This window comes from Oryzias latipes, chromosome 2, assembly GCF_002234675.1.
Source record: "Oryzias latipes chromosome 2, ASM223467v1".
Taxonomy (NCBI): Eukaryota; Metazoa; Chordata; class Actinopteri; order Beloniformes; family Adrianichthyidae; genus Oryzias; species Oryzias latipes.
The window spans coordinates 24,596,298-24,619,752 of record NC_019860.2 but is presented as its reverse complement, the minus strand read 5'-3'; the positions used below and the strand labels follow the sequence as shown (position 1 = coordinate 24,619,752).

General features: G+C 51.9%; 1 protein-coding gene across 2 annotated transcripts; it reads left to right on the top strand.

Annotated features, from left to right (window-relative positions):
- satb2 (SATB homeobox 2) lies at window positions 1-22,897 on the top strand. 2 transcript variants are annotated; one of them, XM_023949158.1, is made up of 12 exons: window positions 1-146; window positions 4,068-4,273; window positions 5,734-5,913; window positions 7,479-7,605; window positions 7,685-7,808; window positions 8,963-9,065; window positions 10,264-10,314; window positions 10,383-10,888; window positions 10,979-11,173; window positions 11,262-11,414; window positions 18,473-18,664; window positions 21,901-22,897. In XM_023949158.1, exons 2-12 carry the CDS (start codon window positions 4,081-4,083, stop codon window positions 22,456-22,458), a joined length of 2,382 nt encoding a protein of 793 aa, XP_023804926.1. In that variant the 5' UTR covers window positions 1-146; window positions 4,068-4,080; the 3' UTR covers window positions 22,459-22,897. The 2 variants fall into 2 exon arrangements, with proteins under 2 accessions (XP_023804926.1, XP_023804930.1); XM_023949162.1 differs by lacking the exon at window positions 1-146 and having other exon boundaries at window positions 4,102-4,209.
- Window positions 22,898-23,455: the final 558 nt, after the last annotated feature.

The following is a 23,455-nucleotide window of genomic DNA, read 5'->3' as shown; positions in this document are numbered from 1 at the left end:
TCCTGCTCCTCCCCCCCTGTCATCCTCCTGCTCCTCTGTCAGCCGCATCATTCCGTCAGGCGGGGAGACTTGGAGCAGTTCACCTCCTCTCAGGCTGGATTCTCACCGACGGAGGAGTGAGTGTCGGAGCACTGACCTCCTGCAGAGTGAGTGCAGCTCCTTCAGCCTCGGCGGGAGGAGAGGAGGAGGCAGACAAGGAGTTTTAGTTTTTCAGCAGAACTGTTGGAGCTGAAGCTGCTGTTCTACACGTTCCTGAGCTCCATTAGTCTGATCAGCTGATTGTCGGCGCTCGTCGGTTCTCCATTCAGAACACCTGCGGGGGGGGAACTGCAGAGTCCAGAGGAGCTGCTCCTCATGAGGAGAACACGAACCAGGAGGCTGTGATGAAGAGGAGGTCGTGCTCATGTCGTTCTCCTGAAAAACTTCTGGATGTTTTTCTCCTCGTCAGCGTTGAGAACGTTCAGATGGAGCAGAGAACCGTTCTGCAGCTTCTGTTCTCCTGCAGCTTCCAGCTGAGATCTTCATCTGTGTCCAGACGTCAGGAGAACCTGCAGAACTTCTGCAGGAACATGTTCTTTAGGGAACGGATCTCCTCGGTTTTCAGTGGTTATTGTTCTTTCATCTGATGAAGAACATTTGAGACATTTTCTTCCTGTCATTCTGGTGTTTCTTCCTCTGAGTCCCTCGTCTTCTTCACTTTAGTCCTTCGTCTTCTTCACTTTAGTCCTTCGTCTTCTTCACTTTAGTCCTTCGTCTTCGTCACTTTAGCCCATCGTCTTCTTCACTTTAGTCCTTCGTCTTCTTCACTTTAGTCCTTCGTTTTCGTCACTTTAGTCCTTCGTCTTCTTCACTTTAGTCCTTCGTCTTCTTCACTTTAGTCCTTCGTCTTCTTCACTTTAGTCCTTCGTCTTCTTCACTTTAGTCCTTCGTCTTCGTCACTTTAGTCCTTCGTCTTCGTCACTTTAGCCCATCGTCTTCTTCACTTTAGTCCTTCGTCTTCTTCACTTTAGTCCTTCGTTTTCGTCACTTTAGTCCTTCGTCTTCTTCACTTTAGTCCTTCGTCTTCTTCACTTTAGTCCTTCGTCTTCTTCACTTTAGTCCTTCGTCTTCTTCACTTTAGTCCTTCGTCTTCGTCACTTTAGTCCTTCGTCTTCGTCACTTTAGTCCTTCGTCTTCGTCACTTTAGTCCATCGTCTTCTTCACTTTAGTCCTTCGTCTTCGTCACTTTAGTCCTTCGTCTTCTTCACTTTAGTCCTTCGTCTTCTTCACTTTAGTCCTTCGTCTTCGTCACTTTAGTCCTTCGTCTTCGTCACTTTAGTCCTTCGTCTTCGTCACTTTAGTCCTTCGTCTTCTTCACTTTAGTCCATCGTCTTCGTCACTTTAGTCCTTCGTCTTCGTCACTTTAGTCCTTCGTCTTCGTCACTTTAGTCCTTCGTCTTCTTCACTTTAGTCCTTCGTCTTCTTCACTTTAGTCCTTCGTCTTCTTCACTTTAGTCCATCGTCTTCTTCACTTTAGTCCTTCGTCTTCTTCACTTTAGTCCTTCGTCTTCTTCACTTTAGTCCTTCGTCTTCTTCACTTTATTCCTTCGTCTTCTTCACTTTAGTCCTTCGTCTTCTTCACTTTAGTCCTTCGTCTTCTTCACTTTAGTCCATCGTCTTCTTCACTTTAGTCCTTCGTCTTCTTCACTTTAGTCCTTCGTCTTCTTCACTTTAGTCCATCGTCTTCTTCACTTTAGTCGTTCGTCTTCGTCACTTTATTCCTTCGTCTTCTTCACTTTAGTCCTTCGTCTTCTTCACTTTAGTCCTTCGTCTTCTTCACTTTAGTCCTTCGTCTTCTTCACTTTAGTCGTTCGTCTTCGTCACTTTATTCCTTCGTCTTCTTCACTTTAGTCCTTCGTCTTCTTCACTTTAGTCCTTCGTCTTCTTCACTTTAGTCCATCGTCTTCTTCACTTTAGAACTTCGTCTTCTTCACTTTAGTCCTTCGTCTTCTTCACTTTAGTCCTTCGTCTTCTTCACTTTAGTCCTTCGTCTTCGTCACTTTAGTCCTTCGTCTTCTTCACTTTAGTCCTTCGTCTTCTTCACTTTAGTCCTTCGTCTTCGTCACTTTAGTCCATCGTCTTCTTCACTTTAGTCCTTCGTCTTCTTCACTTTAGTCCATCGTCTTCGTCACTTTAGTCCTTCGTCTTCGTCACTTTATTCCTTCGTCTTCGTCACTTTATTCCTTCGTCTTCTTCACTTTAGTCCTTCGTCTTCTTCACTTTAGTCCATCATCTTCTTCACTTTAGTCCTTCGTCTTCTTCACTTTAGTCCATCGTCTTCTTCACTTTAGCCCTTCGTCTTCTTCACTTTAGTCCGTCTTCTTCACTTTAGTCTTTCGTCTTGCCTGTCCCATGCGTGTCCCATGCTTGATCCATGCATGAACCATGCGATGTCCATGCGTGACCCATGCGTGACCTTGCAGTAATCCATGCGTGATCCATGCGTGTCCCATGCGTGATCCATGCGTGACCCATGCGTGATCCATGCGTGATCCATGCGTGTCCCATGCGTGATCCATGCGTGTCTCATGCGTGACCCATGCGTGATCCATGCGTGACCTTTGCTTGATCCATGCGTGATCCATGCGTGACCCATGCGTGTCCCATGCGTGATCCATGCGTGTCCCATGCGTGATCCATGCGTGTCTCATGCGTGATCCATGCGTGACCCATGCGTGATCCATGCGTGACTTTTGCGTGATCCATGCGTGATCCATGCGTGTCCCATGCGTGATCCATGCGTGTCCCATGCGTGATCCATGCGTGACCCATGCGTGGTCCATGCGTGTCCCATGCGTGATCCATGCGTCATCCATGCGTGATCCATGCGTGATCCATGCGTGATCCACGCGTGATCCATGCGTGATCCATGCGTGATCCACGCGTGATCCATGCGTGACCCATGTGTGATCCATGCGTGATCCATGTGTGACCCATGCGTGATCCATGTGTGACCCATGCGTGATCCATGTGTGATCCATGCGTGACCCATGTGTGACCCATGCGTGATCCATGTGTGACCCATGCGTGATCCACGCGTGACTCATGCATGATCCATGCGTGATCCATGTGTGACCCATGCGTGACCCATGTGTGATCCATGTGTGACCCATGCGTGATCCATGCGTGACCCATGCGTGATCCACGCCTGACTCATGCATGATCCATGCGTGATCCAATTTGTTACCCATGCGTGATCCATCGTGATCCATGTCATTCATACGTGTTTGTGCTCATCGATGCACAGATGACTGTTGAGGATTCAACCGACGTGTCTTTAGATGTTTTTTGTTTCATCTAACGACTTTTCCCGCAGGAACCACAGATGTATAACTTTTACATCACGCATACGCTGCACAGATCACGTTAAAATGACACGGTTGATGCAGGAACCACGGATGAATTGCAGATAAACAGCAGAATAATCACAGGTTCATGTTCTATGTTGGTTTACGTGTTCTTTGCGTGGTTTGTTCCTACTTCTTCTGTGGTTTTAACATGTTTCATTCTTGATACATCTGTGAAAATTTCACGTAAAGCCCACATCTGCTCTCCTTTTTTCCTCGTAGATTCATGTATGACCGTTTTTTTATCTGTGGTCTGTGGAAACTTTGACGTGTTTCCGTGCTTTTATTTTGAAAAGAAAAGTCAGGAGAGCCGTCAACATTTTCATGTCGACTTTTCTGACGACGTTTGATTTGATTCTGGAAAAAGAAAAGTTGAATCTTTTATTTTTCCGTCTGAGAGTCCAGAAAAGACGGCGAGGAGCCGAGGTCAGAGGTCAACTGAAGAAATGTAGAATTATGGTTAAAAAAATTCTGATTTCTCTATTTATTTAAAATCAGAGTTGTTTGTCCCTCACCCCCCCTCTCATGTGTAGTGTTTGCTGGGAGGATAAACAGGTCTGTATTTAGTCTGCGGTTCTGTGGCCCCCCCTGTAAATATGAGGCGGAGCTGTTTAGGTCAGGAGGTTCTCATGACGTCTGGATCCTAACTCTGCTCTGTTCTGTCCCCCCCCCCCCCCACAGAGCCTGTTTGCTGATGGAGCAGGGTGGAAGTGCTGAGGGGGGGCCGGAGAGCCCCCAGCCTCAGGACGGCGTCGGCCCCCAGGACCGAGAGGACAGCCCAGCCTCTGGCGGCCCCCCCGAGAGCAAGACGAGCCACGCTGAGGTGAACGGCAGCCCGGCAAACGCACCCCGCCGCCTAAACGGCTCGCCGCTGAGGCCTCTGGGAGGTGTGAACATGTGACGGGGGGGGGCGTGTCCTGTTGTGTTTTGATGCCAAAGTGTTTTCTGTGGTCAGAAGCTGCAGCAGATCCGCCTTCAGTCGCGGTTTAGTGGGCGTGTCCACAACAACCATTCTAAAATCCTTTCCCAGAAGTCTTTGCAAAAAATGTGTTTAGATTTATTTTTTATAAATTCTCCAGGTTTTCCTGATCACAGAGGATTCAGTAAGAGTCTGAATAAAATGACGTCATTTTAGTCATAAAAACATAAAGCAGGGGTCACATGACCATCGAGGTCACATGACCAAACTCCAGAACACTGGATAGTCTGTTAGCGAGGAATCCACACACAACTGCAGTCATCCTCAAACGATGAAGAGCATTACAGTTTAGTTCATCGACAACAAAAAAAATGTACCGTATCTGAAAGGGGAGGAGCCTGGAATGGCCACGCCCACATCCGTTTATGCTGCAGACAATTTACAGGAAAAAAAATCGGTTTCAACCCGGAAGTTCAGCTGCTGGTGGACAAGTCTTTGAAAGCATCCCATAATTTTAGGTCCAAACAGAACCTCAGTGATTCTGTTTTCCCAGAATCCTCCAGAATTCACAGGAAGCTTCTACCAACCCAGATCAACTGATCGACTGGACGTTCTTTGGGGGTGGTGGGGGCTTCTTTGGGGACGGATGTGGCGTCTGATGGATCATTCTAAACCTCTGGAGCCTCTTCGTTCCTCCCTCTGCTCCTCCACCCCCCGTCCAGCCGCTGCCTCATGGCGATGGGGGGTTTTTGGTTCAATGGCGGCCTCATCAGGGGGGTTGGTGGCTCCTGGGGCGTCAAGCTTCTAAGACGTTCTGCGCTGGGGTCCGAGCAGCCGGATGGGATGAGGACCTGGAGACACGTGTGGTTCTGTCCCCATCAGCTCCACATGGTCCCTGTGGACCCCCCAGCAGATGGACCGGGACTCAATCTAAACATGGGATCTAGACTGTGTTAGGAACAAATGTCCCACTTTCTGAGGGAAGGTGGCTCCGTGACCGTCCCAAACCAGCAGGGGGCCGTGTGTCCTCTGTCCATCGTTTACCGTCCACAAAGACGGGAACGAAGAAGAAGCTGAAGAACGCTCTGGAGAACCTTCACGTTCATCCATGAACTGGGCCCAAGACCACCTCTGCAAGAACCCTCTGCCTTTGCAGACCTGAACGGTCTCCAGGAACCATATCAGACGGTTCTGTTCTGTGCCCAGGGATGGTCCAGAACCGTCTTTCCTCTACTGCTGGATGGTGAAGGAGACACTGGCTCCTGCTGGAGAACAATCCTGATGGGGGGGGACCATGTCAGGCTAAGAGGAATAAGACTGGGAGAAGTTGGACCAGCAGATGGACTTTTTGGTCCAGACGCCCCCTGCTGGTAGAACAGGGTGTTGGTTGTCAGTGGTCTGATGGTCTGAACGTCTGCTGTTCTGCAGGTCTGATGATCCCGGTCTTCTGCGTGGTGGAGCACGCAGACGCGGCTGGAGACGGCGAGGCCCGGGCCGACCATCACGCCGAGTTCGTGCTGGTCCGGAGGGACGTCCTGTTCTCCCAGCTGGTGGAGACGGCTCTGGTCGCTCTGGGATACTCCCACAGCTCAGCTGCTCAGGCCAGGGGTGAGTACCACGCCTGAGGCTGCTGCTGAGACCTCTGTGGACCCCCCAATGATGAAGATGATGAAGAGAACCAAGGTTTCCTGCTCCTGTCACCTCACTGTGGACGTGAGGGGAGGGGCTACAGAGCCTGGAGAGACACCAGGTTCATGAGCTGGAAGAGGAGGTCATTTACTTTGACACAACTTTAATAGAATAATTAATGAGGGTCTGGACTGGAGTTCTGACAGAACGTCCAAACAAACGTCTTCCTCTCAGTAGAGAAGGTTCCCGTCAGATATTTTAAAACACGTGACGTTCTCAGAGGAACAAAGGTTCTTTAAGTTTGAGACAAAGAATCCATGGCGTATAATGACGCCCTCGGAATTCTAGGAAATATTCTGCTTCTTTGTGATGATGGAATGAGAGCAGCTGATGAACCTGGAGACGCTTCCGATGGATGTGATGATTGATCAGTTTCTGGTGGATCCAGAGACGTTTCCCGGTGGATCCGGGTTCGATTCCCGTTGAAGCCGCTGCCACGTGCAGAAGTAGATTTCTGTCACAGATTAGTCGTGTTTTCCCGCCTTTTATCCGCCAACATCTGAGCAGAAACGGCATAAAGTTATCGGAGCATCTCAGGTTGAAAAATGTTCCCATCAGTCTGCGATCAGAGACGGGGATCACCAGAGCGCACGTCCCACGTGCACACGCACAGGCACATTCCTGGTTTGTCCCATAAACACAGGGCGATCTAACCGAGCTGCCAACGCCCTGGGACCCCCCCGCTCCCCCAAACATTCAGGTTTTGTTTGGAGAAATGAGCTTTTTCTTCTCAAATAAATATTTTCTGGCTGCAGTGGAGCATTTTTCCCTGACTGTGGTCACGACCAAAATTATACGCAGTTTGTTTCTCTGCTCTGCCATGAGAGGAGACGGCTTCTTTTGTCTGGAGGAGTATTTTTAATCTGCAGCTTTTGCTTTAATTGCACCTTCTGGCTGCTCAGAAAGCAGCTTGTTGTGAGCTGCTGCTGAAACTGAAGAACAGGACCTGCTTCGTTGGTTTCTGGTCTGGATTCTGGACACGTTTGTACTTCTAGAATCTGCTAGATGAGCTGGAGTTCTCCTTAGAACGTTAGATTCTTTGAACTTGGTGATTAAAGATGCTGATGTTCTCACTGATGTGAGCAGGAAAAGCCGTCAGGGAGAACTGGAAGAACATCAAACCTCCAGATGTCCTCAGACGGTCTGAACAGGCAGAAGAGGCTGTGGTAACCATAGCAACCACTCTTCTGCAGCAGCTTCCTGTTTGAGCGCTCTGGTAGATGGTGGTCTGAAGATCTACCAGAGGAGAACCTGGAGTTTGGACCCCATGATGGACTACAGGTTCCATCATCCCCCTGTGCTGGGATTCAAACCAAAGCTTTATTGACCATCAATCATTGACAGAAGCATCTCACTGATCAGAGTTCTCCCCCTGAAGATGCTGCCGTCACGGTTCCACCCCAGCATGACCGCGTCTGCCCTCCGGCCCGGGGGCAGGACGGGGTTCCCTCAGACGATGTTTGGACCTTTGATTTGCCCTGCAGGCATCATCAAGATGGGACGGTGGAAGCCGATGCCCATCCACTACCTGACGGACGCTCCGGAGGCCACGGTGGCCGACATGCTGCTGGACGTGTACCACATGGTGACGCTGAGGATCCTCCTGCAGAGGTGGGTCCAGAGACGGGGAGGCGGGCGCCGTCCGGACCGGCACACACACCCTGAACCCATGTGGGGGCTCTCTCTGCAGCTTCGCCCGTCTGGAGGAGCTGCCGTCGGAGCAGTGGACTCACGCCACGGTGAGGAACGCCCTGAAGGAGCTGCTCCGAGAGACCAACCAGAGCGCCCTGGCCAAGGAGTGTCCGCTGTCCCAGGTACGTGCTGCACCTCCTGCAGGAGGAGCTGGAGACTCTTCAGGTCAGGACAAACCAGCTGATCCTACTGAACAAAGGAGGGGGCTGAAGGCTCTGACCCCCCCATGCTGAAGCAGGAGGAGGAGGGAGCACAGATGGGAATGGAGGTGAAGGAGGTTCTGGTGATGTCTGCAGAACCGTCTGGACCCGATTCTGAAGGACTTTAGAGGAACAGACAACGGGGGAGGGGTGGGGGGTTATGATCAAGAATAAAATAGAGGAGGGGCCCAGGAGAGACTCATGAGGAGGGGGGGGGCTCTGAGCTAAATAATTCAAATGATTCTAATTTATGAAAAATGAGAAAAGCTTTGAGAAAAAAGACAAAGAATAAATAAATAAGAAATAAAAAATACAAAATGAAAGAAATAAGCAGTAAAGAAATGAGCTACATAAAAGAAAAAAATCAAGTAAAAATGATAAATAGAGTAAAAACGAACTAGAATAGAAACAAAAATGATTTTATTTTGTCTGACAGACGAGATGCTTCAGTCTAAAATCTGAAATTATTGAATCCAAAATGACTTTTATGTTTATTTGAATGCTGTGATGAAGGATTTACACACACACACACACACACACACACACACACACACACACACACACACACACACACACACACACACACACACACACACACACACACACACACACACACACACACACACACACACACACACACACACACACACACACGTGTGCGGCTCCTCCCATGGGAACAGCTGGAGGCGTAAGCTCCCCCCTCCCTCCTGCCGCCATCAGACCGCCGTGGATCCAGATTTATGATGTAATTAGTGATGCGTGTGGGAGCCGTGACTCATGGGAGGCCTCGCCTTCAGCCTTTCCCATGTGGGCCGTCCTGATGGGACGGTTCTGCTCTCTGGTTCCGGCTCAGACCTGCCGGAACCAAGGACCTTTTTCCAGAGGAACCGTGAAGGAGAACCTCCTCATGACCTTTATGACCCAGAAGAACCTGGATGAGGAAAACGGTCCAATGTTTCTCTGGTTTGAAATTCACAGAAGGTTTAGAGGAACCTTCAGAACCAGACCCTTCAGAACCAAAGCCTTCAGAACCAGACCCTTCAGAACCGGTCCTTGTCTGCTCTTCTGTCCGTCAGAGCGTCATCTCCGCCATGGTCAGCGGCTCGTTCTACACCAACGTCTCCACTGCCAGATGCCAGGAGTTCGGCCGCTGGTTCAGGAGGTTCAAACGCAGCAAAGGTGACTCCTCCCACTTCCTCCCCCCTTTACCTGTCTGACCTTGAGGTGACCTTGTAACCCTCAGCATTAAATGAGAGTACTAATGAATCAGGGATCTCCTCCTTTCTTTACTGTATGATTGTTTCTGTTCTGTATTTATACAAAACAACTCTAACTCAATGAGGTTTCAGTTAATGATGATATTCTGAAATACACACATATTTATACCAACATCACCCAGTCTATGTACTATTTACACAGTACTTTAAAGTTCTTTGGCGTCTTTTGTCCCTCTGGACAAAGGATCTCACAAATGTTGGGGTGTGTGACGTTCCGTCAACGGCTTCTTACCGGATCAGCTGTGACAGAAATCCTGAGACTCTCTGGTGAAGGAGAACCTCAGGAAGGAAGACAGGAAGTTCTGGTTTATCCTCCATCTTTCTCATCCAGAGAAACATGCGTGGCTTTAATCCATCCTTCAAACAGCAGTCAAACGTCACTCCAGCCAGTTTGTTTCTCCTTCTCCTCCTACCCCCCCCCTTGTGCTGTAATCAGCCACACACCTGAGAGACAGGAAGTCACCAGCAGGAAGTCTCTTGGCCGCCATATTTGTAGTCCCAATAACACTCATTTACAGCAAAAAGAGTCTAAACACAAACACACAACATCAAACTATCATAGTTTGCTGACAGGAAGAAGAAAATGAAACATTGGACCATCAATGACACTAATGGCTGTGTGTGTGTGTGTGTGGGGGGGTCGTTCACTGTCTGTGACCCCCACAGAAAATCACAATCCTGACTTATAGGAGCTTCTGAGAGGAGCATCAGGTCCTCCTGAAGCCTTTGGTCTGCATGTCTGCATCAGTGAGGGAGGGGCCCACATGTCCCCCATCACCTCCCCCCCCACACACACACACAGAGGAGAAGCTGTTACAACAGTAGCAACGCCGTTACCCCCGACCCCCCCACGTTTAAAAGAAGACAAGGTCTCTAAAGGCTGAAACGAGGCTTTGAGGCTTCGATTACTGAGTTTTACAGGTGAATCTATTGGGGGGGAGGGGGGCAGGCTAAGCTTCATGACCCCCTCCCCCTTCAAAAGCTCATGCTGTAAAGAACCAGACAGAAGCAGGTTGGAGGTTCTGACCACAGAGGGGAGCAGCTGATGATGGGGTTTTAGGTCAGAGGTTCTGAGACGGTTGTTCTGCTGGTTCTGACAGGTGACCACCTGGAGAAGGCGTGGCCGTCCCAGGACCAGTCCAGCATCAAAGGTGACCTCCTGCCCCCACCTCCCTCTGACGGTTCTCCAGAACCCTAACCCGGTTCTGTGTCCTTTCAGTGGAGCGGAATCTGGACCTGAGCCTCCACAACCACCGCTCCTCCCTGCTGCCCCCCCCCAGCCTCATGAGCTCCCTGCCCGGACCCGTCCAGTCCGGCCTGGGGGGCTCTCAGACCGCCGCGCAGCCTCACGGTCTTCCTCACGCGCCCGGCCAGAACCACCCCAGCCCCCCTCTGCACTCGCAGGCCCCCCCGCTGCTGGGCCACGGCGGGCTCCTGCCCCCCCAGCTGGTCCGGCAGCAGCTGGCCATGGCCCACCTCATCAACCAGCAGCTGGCCGTCAGCCGCCTGCTGGCCCACCAGCACCCGCAGGGGGTCAGCCAGCAGTTCCTCCACCACCCCCCCATCACGCGGACCTGCAAGCTCTCCGGGGGGGGCGCAGAGTCCGGCCTCAGCTGTTCCGGCGCCGAAGTCTCCTCCGACATCTACCAGCAGGTCAGGAACGAGCTGAAGCGGGCCAGCGTGTCCCAGGCCGTCTTCGCCCGCGTGGCCTTCAACCGCACTCAGGTACGGACAGCCGGGTCCAGGAGACCCAGGCCAGGGGACCCGGGCCAGAACACCTGGTCCAGATCTGCTGAGCCTCCTCTCGTCCTGCAGGGTCTGCTGTCAGAGATCCTCCGTAAGGAGGAGGACCCTCGCTCCGCCTCCCAGTCGCTGCTGGTCAACCTGAAGGCCATGCAGAACTTCCTGAACCTTCCCGAAACCGAGCGGGACCGGATCTACCAGGAGGAGAGGGAGCGGAGCACCAGTACCAACCACTGCCCCCCCCACATCTCCAGCTCCAACAGACAGGTACGACCCGCCCCACCCGAGGCCCGGAGGACCACGGCAGTTGTCAAAGTTCTGTAATGACTGTGGTTCTGGTTGTGGTTCTGTGCAGATGAAGTGCAGCGTCCCGCCTCCAGAGCTGCAGCTGAAGCTCAGCTCTCTGACCAACATCAGCTCTGACGTCTACGAGGAGATCCAGCAGGAGATGAAGAGGGCAAAGGTCTCCCAGGCTCTGTTCGCCAAGGTGGCGGCTAATAAAAGCCAGGTAAGGGGGAGGAGCCTAGAGCTCCTGTCTGAGCACGCCGTCTGCTGATAGCTGAAGACCAAACACGCCTCCAGATGGAGATGAAGCAGAACATCTGCAGATGAAAGGCTTTCAGCCGCAGAGCGAGTCACAATGAAGTCTGGTTTCTGCGGCTCCTCCCCCACGTGATGTCACAGGGGGGGGGCTCTGCGTGTGGGCGCGGGGGGGTCTGTTTGCATTCCAACAAACAATGCGGGTGATAGAGATCAAAGAGAAAACAGCACGCCAGCGGGACGGATCTTTTGGTTTCATCTGGAAAAAACATGAAGGAAAATTAAAGAAGCTGGCAGAGAGGAGGTGAAGGACGGAACCCAGATAGAACCCAGACAGAACCAAGAGAGAATCCAGACAGAACCCAGACAGAATCCAGACAGAACCCAGACAGAACCCAGACAGAACCCAGACAGAACCCAGACAGAACCAAGACAGAATCCAGACAGAACCCAGATGGAGACGGAGCCCAGACAGAACCCAGACGGAACCCAGACAGAATCCAGACAGAACCCAGACGGTACCCAGAGGAAATCCAGACAGAACCCTGACAGAACCCATAAGGAACCCAGACAGAACCCAGACGGTACCCAGAGGGAATCCAGACAGAACCCTGACAGAACCCATAAGGAACCCAGACAGAACCCAGAAGGAACCCAGACTGAACCCAGACAGAACCAAGACAGAATCCAGACAGAACCCAGACAGAATCCTGACGGAACCCAGATGGACACGGAACCCAGACAGAACCCAGACGGAACCCAGACAGAATCCAAACAGAACCCAGACGGTACCCAGAGGGAATCCAGACAGAACCCAGACAGAACCCAGACAGAACCCAGACAGAATACAGAGAGAACCCAGAAAGAAACCCAGACAGAACCCAGAAGGAACCCAGACAGAACCAAGACAGAACCCAGACAGAACCCAGACCGAACCCAGACAGAACCAAGACAGAATCCAGACAGAACCCAGATGGACACGGAGCCCAGACAGAACCCAGACGGAACCCAGACAGAATCCAAACAGAACCCAGACAGAACCCAGACAGAATACAGAGAGAACCCAGAAAGGAACCCAGACAAAACCCAGACAGAATCCAGACAGAATCCAGACAGAACCCAGACAGAATCCAGACAAAACCCAGAAGGAACCCAGACAGAACCCAGAAGGAACCTAGACAGAATCCAAACAGAACCCAGACAGAACCAAGAGAGAATCCAGACAGAACCCAGACAGAATCCAGACAGAACCCAGACAGAACCCAGACAGAACCAAGACAGAATCCAGACAGAACCCAGATGGAGACGGAGCCCAGACAGAATCCAGACAGAACCCAGACGGTACCCAGAGGGAATCCAGACAGAACCCTGACAGAACCCAGACAGAACAAAGACAGAACCCAGACAGACCCCAGACAGAACCAAGAGAGAATCCAGACAGAACCCAGATGGACACGGAGCCCAGACAGAACCCAGACGGAACCCAGACAGAATCCAGACAGAACCCAGACGGTACCCAGAGGGAATCCAGACAGAACCCTGACAGAACCCATAAGGAACCCAGACAGAACCCAGAAGGAACCCAGACAGAACCCAGACAGAACCTAGACAGAACCCAGAAAGAACCCAGACAGAATCCACAGAGAACCCAGAAGGAACCCAGACTGAACCCAGACAGAACCAAGACAGAATCCAGACAGAACCCAGACAGAACCCAGACGGAACCCAGACAGAATCCAAACAGAACCCAGACGGTACCCAGAGGGAATCCAGACAGAACCCAGACAGAACCCAGACAGAATACAGAGAGAACCCAGAAAGGAACCCAGACAGAACCCAGAAGGAACCCAGACAGAACCAAGACAGAACCCAGACAGAACCCAGACCGAACCCAGACAGAACCAAGACAGAATCCAGACAGAACCCAGATGGACACGGAGCCCAGACAGAACCCAGACGGAACCCAGACAGAATCCAAACAGAACCCAGACAGAACCCAGACAGAATACAGAGAGAACCCAGAAAGGAACCCAGACCGAACCCAGACAGAATCCAGACAGAATCCAGACAGAACCCAGACAGAATCCAGACAGAACCCAGAAGGAACCCAGACAGAACCCAGAAGGAACCTAGACAGAATCCAAAAAGAACCCAGACAGAACCAAGACAGAATCCAGACCGAACCCAGATGGACACGGAGCCCAGACAGAACCCAGACGGAACCCAGACCGAACCCAGACAGAATCCAGACAGAACCCAGACGGAACCCAGACCGAACCCAGACAGAACCAAGACAGAATCCAGACAGAACCCAGACTGAACCCAGACAGAATCCAGACAGAACCCAGACGGTACCCAGAGGGAATCCAGACAGAACCCAGACAGAACCCAGACAGAACCAAGAGAGAATCCAGACAGAACCCAGACAGAATCCAGACAGAACCCAGACAGAACCCAGACAGAACCCAGATGGAGACGGAGCCCAGACAGAACCCAGACGGAACCCAGACAGAATCCAGACAGAACCCAGACGGTACCCAGAGGGAATCCAGACAGAACCCTGACAGAACCCATAAGGAACCCAGACAGAACCCAGACGGTACCCAGAGGGAATCCAGACAGAACCCTGACAGAACCCATAAGGAACCCAGACAGAACCCAGAAGGAACCCAGACTGAACCCAGACAGAACCAAGACAGAATCCAGACAGAACCCAGACAGAATCCTGACGGAACCCAGATGGACACGGAAACCAGACAGAACCCAGACGGAACCCAGACAGAATCCTAACAGAACCCAGACGGTACCCAGAGGGAATCCAGACAGAACCCAGACAGAACCCAGACAGAACCCAGAAGGAACCCAGACAGAACCAAGACAGAACCCAGACAGAACCCAGACCGAACCCAGACAGAACCAAGACAGAATCCAGACAGAACCCAGATGGACACGGAGCCCAGACAGAACCCAGACGGAACCCAGACAGAATCCAAACAGAACCCAGACAGAACCCAGACAGAATACAGAGAGAACCCAGAAAGGAACCCAGACCGAACCCAGACAGAATCCAGACAGAATCCAGACAGAACCCAGACAGAATCCAGACAGAACCCAGAAGGAACCCAGACAGAACCCAGAAGGAACCTAGACAGAATCCAAACAGAACCCAGACAGAACCAAGAGAGAATCCAGACAGAACCCAGACAGAATCCAGACAGAACCCAGACAGAACCCAGACAGAACCAAGACAGAATCCAGACAGAACCCAGATGGAGACAGAGCCCAGACAGAACCCAGACGGAACCCAGACAGAATCCAGACAGAACCCAGACGGTACCCAGAGGGAATCCAGACAGAACCCTGACAGAACCCAGACAGAACAAAGACAGAACCCAGACAGACCCCAGACAGAACCAAGAGAGAATCCAGACAGAACCCAGATGGACACGGAGCCCAGACAGAACCCAGACGGAACCCAGACAGAATCCAGACAGAACCCAGACGGTACCCAGAGGGAATCCAGACAGAACCCTGACAGAACCCATAAGGAACCCAGACAGAACCCAGAAGGAACCCAGACAGAACCCAGACAGAACCTAGACAGAACCCAGAAAGAACCCAGACAGAATCCACAGAGAACCCAGAAGGAACCCAGACTGAACCCAGACAGAACCAAGACAGAATCCAGACAGAACCCAGACAGAACCCAGACGGAACCCAGACAGAATCCAAACAGAACCCAGACGGTACCCAGAGGGAATCCAGACAGAACCCAGACAGAACCCAGACAGAATACAGAGAGAACCCAGAAAGGAACCCAGACAGAACCCAGAAGGAACCCAGACAGAACCAAGACAGAACCCAGACAGAACCCAGACCGAACCCAGACAGAACCAAGACAGAATCCAGACAGAACCCAGATGGACACGGAGCCCAGACAGAACCCAGACAGAATCCAGACAGAATCCAGACAGAACCCAGACAGAATCCAGACAGAACCCAGAAGGAACCCAGACAGAACCCAGAAGGAACCTAGACAGAATCCAAACAGAACCCAGACAGAACCAAGAGAGAATCCAGACAGAACCCAGACAGAATCCAGACAGAACCCAGACAGAACCCAGACAGAACCAAGACAGAATCCAGACAGAACCCAGATGGAGACAGAGCCCAGACAGAACCCAGACGGAACCCAGACAGAATCCAGACAGAACCCAGACGGTACCCAGAGGGAATCCAGACAGAACCCTGACAGAACCCAGACAGAATCCAAACAGAACCCAGACAGAACCAAGAGAGAATCCAGACAGAACCCAGACAGAATCCAGACAGAACCCAGACAGAACCCAGACAGAACCAAGACAGAATCCAGACAGAACCCAGATGGAGACAGAGCCCAGACAGAACCCAGACGGAACCCAGACAGAATCCAGACAGAACCCAGACGGTACCCAGAGGGAATCCAGACAGAACCCTGACAGAACCCAGACAGAACAAAGACAGAACCCAGACAGACCCCAGACAGAACCAAGAGAGAATCCAGACAGAACCCAGATGGACACGGAGCCCAGACAGAACCCAGACGGAACCCAGACAGAATCCAGACAGAACCCAGACGGTACCCAGAGGGAATCCAGACAGAACCCTGACAGAACCCATAAGGAACCCAGACAGAACCCAGAAGGAACCCAGACAGAACCCAGACAGAACCTAGACAGAACCCAGAAAGAACCCAGACAGAATCCACAGAGAACCCAGAAGGAACCCAGACTGAACCCAGACAGAACCAAGACAGAATCCAGACAGAACCCAGACAGAACCCAGACGGAACCCAGACAGAATCCAAACAGAACCCAGACGGTACCCAGAGGGAATCCAGACAGAACCCAGACAGAACCCAGACAGAATACAGAGAGAACCCAGAAAGGAACCCAGACAGAACCCAGAAGGAACCCAGACAGAACCAAGACAGAACCCAGACAGAACCCAGACCGAACCCAGACAGAACCAAGACAGAATCCAGACAGAACCCAGATGGACACGGAGCCCAGACAGAACCCAGACGGAACCCAGACAGAATCCAAACAGAACCCAGACAGAACCCAGACAGAATACAGAGAGAACCCAGAAAGGAACCCAGACCGAACCCAGACAGAATCCAGACAGAATCCAGACAGAACCCAGACAGAATCCAGACAGAACCCAGAAGGAACCCAGACAGAACCCAGAAGGAACCTAGACAGAATCCAAACAGAACCCAGACAGAACCAAGACAGAATCCAGACAGAACCCAGATGGACACGGAGCCCAGACAGAACCCAGACGGAACCCAGACCGAACCCAGACAGAATCCAGACAGAACCCAGACGGAACCCAGACCGAACCCAGACAGAACCAAGACAGAATCCAGACAGAACCCAGACGGAACCCAGACAGAATCCAGACAGAACCCAGATGGACACGGAGCCCAGACAGAACCCAGACGGAACCCAGACCGAACCCAGACAGAATCCAGACAGAACCCAGACGGAACCCAGACCGAACCCAGACAGAACCCAGACGGAACCCAGACCGAACCCAGACAGAATCCAGACAGAACCCAGGCGGAACCCAGACCGAACCCAGACAGAACCAAGACAGAATCCAGACAGAACCCAGACGGAACCCAGACAGAATCCAGACAGAACCCAGACGGTACCCAGAGGGAATCCAGACAGAACCCAGACAGAACCCAGACAGAATCCAGAGAGAACCCAGAAGGAACCCAGACAGAACCCAGACGGTACCCAGAGGGAATCCAGACAGAACCCAGACAGAACCCAGAAGGAACCCAAACAGAACCAAGACAGAACCTAGACAAAACCCAGACAGAACCCAGAAAGAATCCAGACAGAACCCAGACGTTACCCAGGGGGAATACAGACAGAACCCAGACAGAATCCAGACAAAATCCAGACAGAATCAAGACAGGACCAAGAGGGAACCCAGACAGAGCCCAGACAGAACCCAGATGGAACCCAGACAGAATCCAGACAGAATCAAGACAGAACCCAGACGGTACCCAGAGGGAATCCAGACAGAACCCAGAAGGAACCCAAACAGAACCCAGACAGAACCTAGACAGAACCCAGACAGAACCCAGAAAGAATCCAGACAGAACCCAGATGTTACCCAGAGGGAATACAAACAGAACCCAGACAGAACCAAGTTAGAATCCAGACAGAACCCAGAGGAGACGGAACCCAGACCGAACCCAGACAAAACTAAGACAGAACCCAGACAGAACCCAGATGGAACCCAGACAGAACCCAGACAGAACCCAGAGGAGAAAGAACCTAGAGAGAACTCAGAGAAGACAGAACCCAGACGGAACTCAGACGGAATCCAGATGGAACCCAGAGGAGACGGAACATGAGCTGGAGGAACCAGAACCGGGTGTGGTGGATCCGGTTGTTTGTTCAGAAGGGTTTTAGTCGTCTGGTAGAAACAGAACTCCGATGGCATTGGTCCCTAAAAACCACCAAAGAGGATCCAGAACCGTCTGCTGAGCGTCTCTTCAGGTGGTTGAGGGTCCAAATCCTGGTTCTGGGGTCCTGGACTTGCCGGAACCAGTCAGATGCAGATGTTTGGATGAAGCTGTTTCCATGACAACCAGAAGGCTGAAGATGATGCTGATGAGGAGATTACTGTCAAGATGAAGAGTTTGAGGGAAACGTCTCTCTGGTCGGACCTTTGGGGGAAAAGTCTTTGTGGCTCCAGAACATTTTGATTTGATCCAGAAAGGTCTCTTCAGGACAGATTTTTGGACCAGAGTCAGCAGAACCAGACTGTTTTCAATCCAGAACTTTCTCATATGTTGGAGTTTAGTTCTGAAAGAAAGTCTGAAATACAGATTCAGGTCTCAGTGTCCAGAACAGAAGTCATCCCATCTAAACCAGTCCTTAAAGTCCAGACCCGGTAGAACCGGTGTTACTGCTTCTGCCTCTGATGCCCCCGTGTCTGACGGTTCTGGTATTCATGTTCCAGGGTTGGCTGTGTGAGCTCCTCAGGTGGAAGGAGAGCCCGAGTCCAGACAACCGCACCCTCTGGGAGAACCTGTGCACCATCCGCCGCTTTCTGGCCCTCCCACAGGCGGAGCGGGACCAGGTCTACGAGGAGGAGTCCCGCCAGCAGCACAGCGAGCGGCTGCACGCCGTCCTGCACCTCCCAGAGCCGCAGGTGAGCCCGTCGCTCCGCCCTGCCGAGGACCTGGAACTGTGAACCCTGAAAAAAGGGGGGGCCATTTCAGAACTTCCTGTTGTCGGGCAGAATACAGAATTCTGATCAGACTGATGTGTGGCGTCAGCTCAGAGCTCCAGAACTTTCTGTCCAAAGAAGCCTTCAACAAACGGAGAGATGAGCAAAAATCTGCATGTGAATCTATGAAAACTGCTACGAACCTCAGGCGGTACCCGCCCCCACCCTCACAGCCCCTCTTGACCTGCCCTCATTGGCTGGTCGGAGCTGCACCAACAGAAATTAGAAACAACAATAACCCTTTTTTAAAAATGGTGGCATTTCTGTTGGTTTTATCTCCATAGCAACCATTAATTGTTTGGGTCGTGTGGGGATGACGGACAGGTCGGCGTCATTTTTAGGAGAATCGGCAAAAGTAAACTTTTTCAGTTCCTTAGCAACTGAGGTTTTTAGTACACTCCGCCCACATTCTTCATAGTTTCTATCGTATGTTATATAGTTTCAATCAGCTTCACCCAGAGATTCATGTTTTTACAACGAGGAACAGGGACACGCCCCTTTTGCTAGCTCGCCACCATAACGCCGTTAAAAACCGACAAACTCTAAGCTTTACTTTTTTTTGGAGGAGCTTTCCCATGATGCTCTAGGACTTAGGAGGCGATGGATCCAAATCCCCAGGAGGAGAGGGATTTTGGGGGGGGCTCTTGTGGTTGTGCACTTAACCTAACATTGTGTGTGAAAATACACACTTTCTCACAAAGTAGCCGTTGGTCCTGTGGCCATCCCATAATTTCTGAACTTTTTTGGTGTCATTTGTGGATTTTTCCTTTCTTTGAGTCCCGTAAGAGATTTTGTCTCCCTTCGCTTTTGTGATGGTTCCTCCCACTGTGATGTCATCCTCGTTGTTGGGGGGGGGGGCTTTTCACCAGGTACTTTTGTGTGTGTGTGTGTGGGGGGGGGGTCTTATGTCTTCACTTTCTCTGTTCTGTGGTGAGTTGCAGACCTGTGGATGGGGGGGTCAGGGGGAGCATGCCCCTCCACCTGCTCCGTCCCCCCCGTGCTCTGTCATGGTTTGTCCCACAGGCCCTCTGAAATAGAAGCGGCCCACACACTTCCTGCCGAGCACTCCTTGCCCCCCCTCCGCCCCCCGTCTGCGTCTAACCTCGGCTTTATCCCGACGGCAGCCTGTAATTATTGACGCCGGGAAAAGGATTGGCTATTATCCGGACGGCGCTCCTTTCATTTGGACGGACCACAGATTTGCGGCTGGGATTCCTGTGTTTGGGTGTGCTGGGGCCCCGCCCCCTTAATAAGCCCAGCAGCCAGCCTGTTTGGGAGTCTGGCGTGGTGGTGGTGGCCGGTGGAGGACGCGCGGTGACACCTCCCTGTGCTGACAGAGAGGGTCAGTGTGGGGGTCTGTGACCTGCGGGTCGATGTGTCAGCGACCACAAGCTGCAGCGGTCTGACCTTTGAGAACATGAAACACAGGTTCACATGACTGCCTTTCAAAATAAAAGACCCTGAAGCACACATCTCACTGCAGTAATGCAGCTGATGTCATCAGTGGCGGGTGGGGGTCCATGTCAGAGGTCAGGGAACCAGATCTCAGTAAGGGACCCACATCTTTGGACCATGAGGGCAGACTTTCCGGTCCTGGAAAGTTTTACCGACAGGAAATCCGCCTTCACTGACTCACAACCGGTTTTCTGTGGAACACAGCGCTACGGAATGTGGAGGATTGATGGAGCATTATGGGTAATGTAGTCTGGAACCTGGCAGAGCCTTATGGGCTATTCAAGAAAATCACTGATTGATAGTTTAGTAATACGAAAACAACTTTAGCTTTATTTAAGCAGAGAGCCACGATGGAGGGGTAAAAGGGCAGAGGCAGAGGGGTAAAAGGGCAGAGGCAGAGGGGTAAAACAGAGGGGTAAACAGAGGGGTAAACAGAGGGATAAAATGAGGGGTAAAACAGAGGGGTAAACAGAGGGGTAAAACAGAGGGGTAAACAGAGGGGTAAACAGAGGGGTAAAACAGAGGGGTAAACAGAGGGGTAAAACAGAGGGGTTAACAGAGGGGTAAAACAGAGGGGTAAACAGAGGGATAAACAGAGGGGTAAAACAGAGGGGTAAAAAGGCAGAGGCAGAGGGGTAAAACAGAGGGGTAAAACAGAGGGGTAAACAGAGGGATAAAATGAGGGGTAAAACAGAGGGGTAAACAGAGGGGTAAAACAGAGGGGTAAACAGAGGGGTAAAACAGAGGGGTAAACAGAGGGGTAAAATGAGGGGTAAAACAGAGGGGTAAACAGAGGGGTAAAATGAGGGGTAAAACAGAGGGGTAAACAGAGGGGTAAAATGAGGGATAAAACAGAGGGGTAAACAGAGGGGTAAAACAGAGGGGTAAACAGAGGGGTAAACAGAGGGGTAAAATGAGGGGTAAAACAGAGGGGTAAACAGAGGGGTAAACAGAGGGATAAACAGAGGGGTAAAACAGAGGGGTAAACAGAGGGGTAAACAGAGGGGTAAACAGAGGGGTAAAATGAGGGGTAAAACAGAGGGGTAAACAGAGGGGTAATATGAGGGATAAAACAGAGGGGTAAACAGAGGGGTAAAACAGAGGGGTAAAAGGGCAGAGGCAGAGGGGTTAACAGAGGGGTAAACAGAGGGGTAAAACAGAGGGGTAAAACAGAGGGGTAAAAGGGCAGAGACAGAGGGGTAAACAGAGGGGTAAAACAGAGGGGTAAACAGAGGGGTAAAACAGAGGGATAAACAGAGGGGTAAAACAGAGGGGTAAACAGAGGGGTAAAACAGAGGGGTAAAAGGGCAGAGGCAGAGGGGTTAACAGAGGGGTAAACAGAGGGGTAAAACAGAGGGGTAAAACAGAGGGGTAAAAGGGCAGAGACAGAGGGGTAAACAGAGGGGTAAAACAGAGGGGTAAACAGAGGGGTAAAAGGACAGAGGCAGAGGGGTAAACAGAGGGGTTAACAGACTGTGGGAGTTAAGGGGCGGGGCTCTGGGAGTAATGGTTTGGGTGGATTTAACAAAAATTGACAGAACAAAATGTTTTTGGTGGACGGGAGGACTGAACCGGCTTTTGCTCATCAGGGAAACGGGTGGAACCACATCAGTCAGCAGAAGGGGGTGTAGATACCCCCCCACTTTAATGTTTGGCTCTAAAATACTGAATCGAGTTTCAATGTTTCGTTTGTTTGCTCCCAGAGCCTCCACAGGCCGCCGCTGACCCTGCTGACCCCGCCGCCCCCCATGCCAGAGGACCGTCAGCCCGTCCACCTGCAGGAGCCCCCGCCCCCCGAGGACGGCCCACAGCGGGGTGTGAGTCCCGGCCCCGGAGGAGGCGGGGCAAAGAAGGCCAGGTCCCGCACCAGGATCTCCCTGGAGGCCCTGGGGATCCTGCAGAGCTTCATCGGGGACGTGGGGCTGTACCCGGACCAGGAGGCCATCCACACCCTGTCCGCCCAGCTGGACCTGCCCAAGCACACCATCCTCAAGTTCTTCCAGAACCAGCGCTACAACGTCAAGCACCACAGCCAGACCAAAGAGGCCCCGCCCGGGGACGGCTCCCTGGACAGCGAGGGCGGGGTCTGTCCCGCGGAGGGGGCGGGGGAGGGGTGGAGCGAGAACGGCGGAGACGACCTGCTGAGGACGGAGGGAGAGGTGGAGATGGAGGAAGGGGATGATGGGAAAACCTCAGGGCCTTCCTCCCCGTCCCCCCCCAGCAGTTTGGACAGCCCCCACTCTGCAGAGCAGCAGAGATAACAGGAGAACTGAGCCCTAGAAATATTTAAGCCTCCCAAAGGGAGGGGGTCCGTCTGCAGGCTTCAGGGTCCATCCCCCCGGTGTGGGACGTCCTTTAGAACCTGTGAGACAAAACACAGGGGGAAATTCAGCCACTCACCTTCTGAGGCTCTGATTTCCTGCAGAGACCCCCCCCCCCCCCCCCATAGAATCCCTTACTTTCAAAAACGGATGGAAAAAAGTTCTAAATAATTCATGTTTCAGAAAATCAACCTGTGGAAAAACAAAAGCAGCTGAAAGTTCCTCCTGATTATTAAGAACGATGGAAAAAGATGAATGAAAATGTCAAAGAATAAAAAAAAAGTCTCCAGATGTGATCAATGTTTACTAAAGAGTTTTCTGTTGTTTCAGCCACAAACTGCAGCTAGTAATAAATACTGACGGCTTCTCCTCCATCCCATCATCCTCTCCTCTCCTTTGAGCTTTTTGTCCTTCTGTTGGAGGCAGCGGCGTTCAGTCAGAGCGCCGTTTGTCTGCTGTTTCCCTTTGGGCCTCTGTTTGGGCCTCTCTCCTCGGGCGGAGCTGCATTCGGCTCTCGGCGCTCCTGCAGGAGCTGACGGAGCGTCCCGGGTCCGTCTGCTGGCAGAGCAGAGCCGTGCCCAAAGGTGGCTGCGGCGGCCCGCATAGCGCTCATTCCTGCCTGACCCCAGCTTCTGCATACCAGCAGCAACCACAGCGTCAGAATGTCAGACACGTGACGTGGGACCTCCAAACGCCATGTGCACGCTGCAATTACATGGGTGGGAGGACAGACCTATTTATCCGTCCTTTCAAATGTCCCACGCCGCAGACTTCAGCTCCTTCCCGCCAGAGCTGCTCGTCAGAAGATGCAGTGAGATTCCTGTCAGTGTTTCCTGCTTTGTTTACAGATGTCTGCTGAGGCCGTCCTCTCTGGGAACCATTAGCTACAGATTAATTTATGAGGACGGCAACTTTCTGCAGCTTCATGTCTTATTTA

Coding starts and splice junctions, on each gene's coding strand:
- satb2 (XM_023949158.1), top strand. CDS start 4,081: ATGGAGCAGGGTGGAAGTGCTGAGGGGGGGCCGGAGAGCCCCCAGCCT. Junction 10,889..10,978: donor TGGCCTTCAACCGCACTCAG/GTACGGACAGCC, acceptor CTCGTCCTGCAG/GGTCTGCTGTCAGAGATCCT. Junction 11,415..18,472: donor TGGCGGCTAATAAAAGCCAG/GTAAGGGGGAGG, acceptor TTCATGTTCCAG/GGTTGGCTGTGTGAGCTCCT.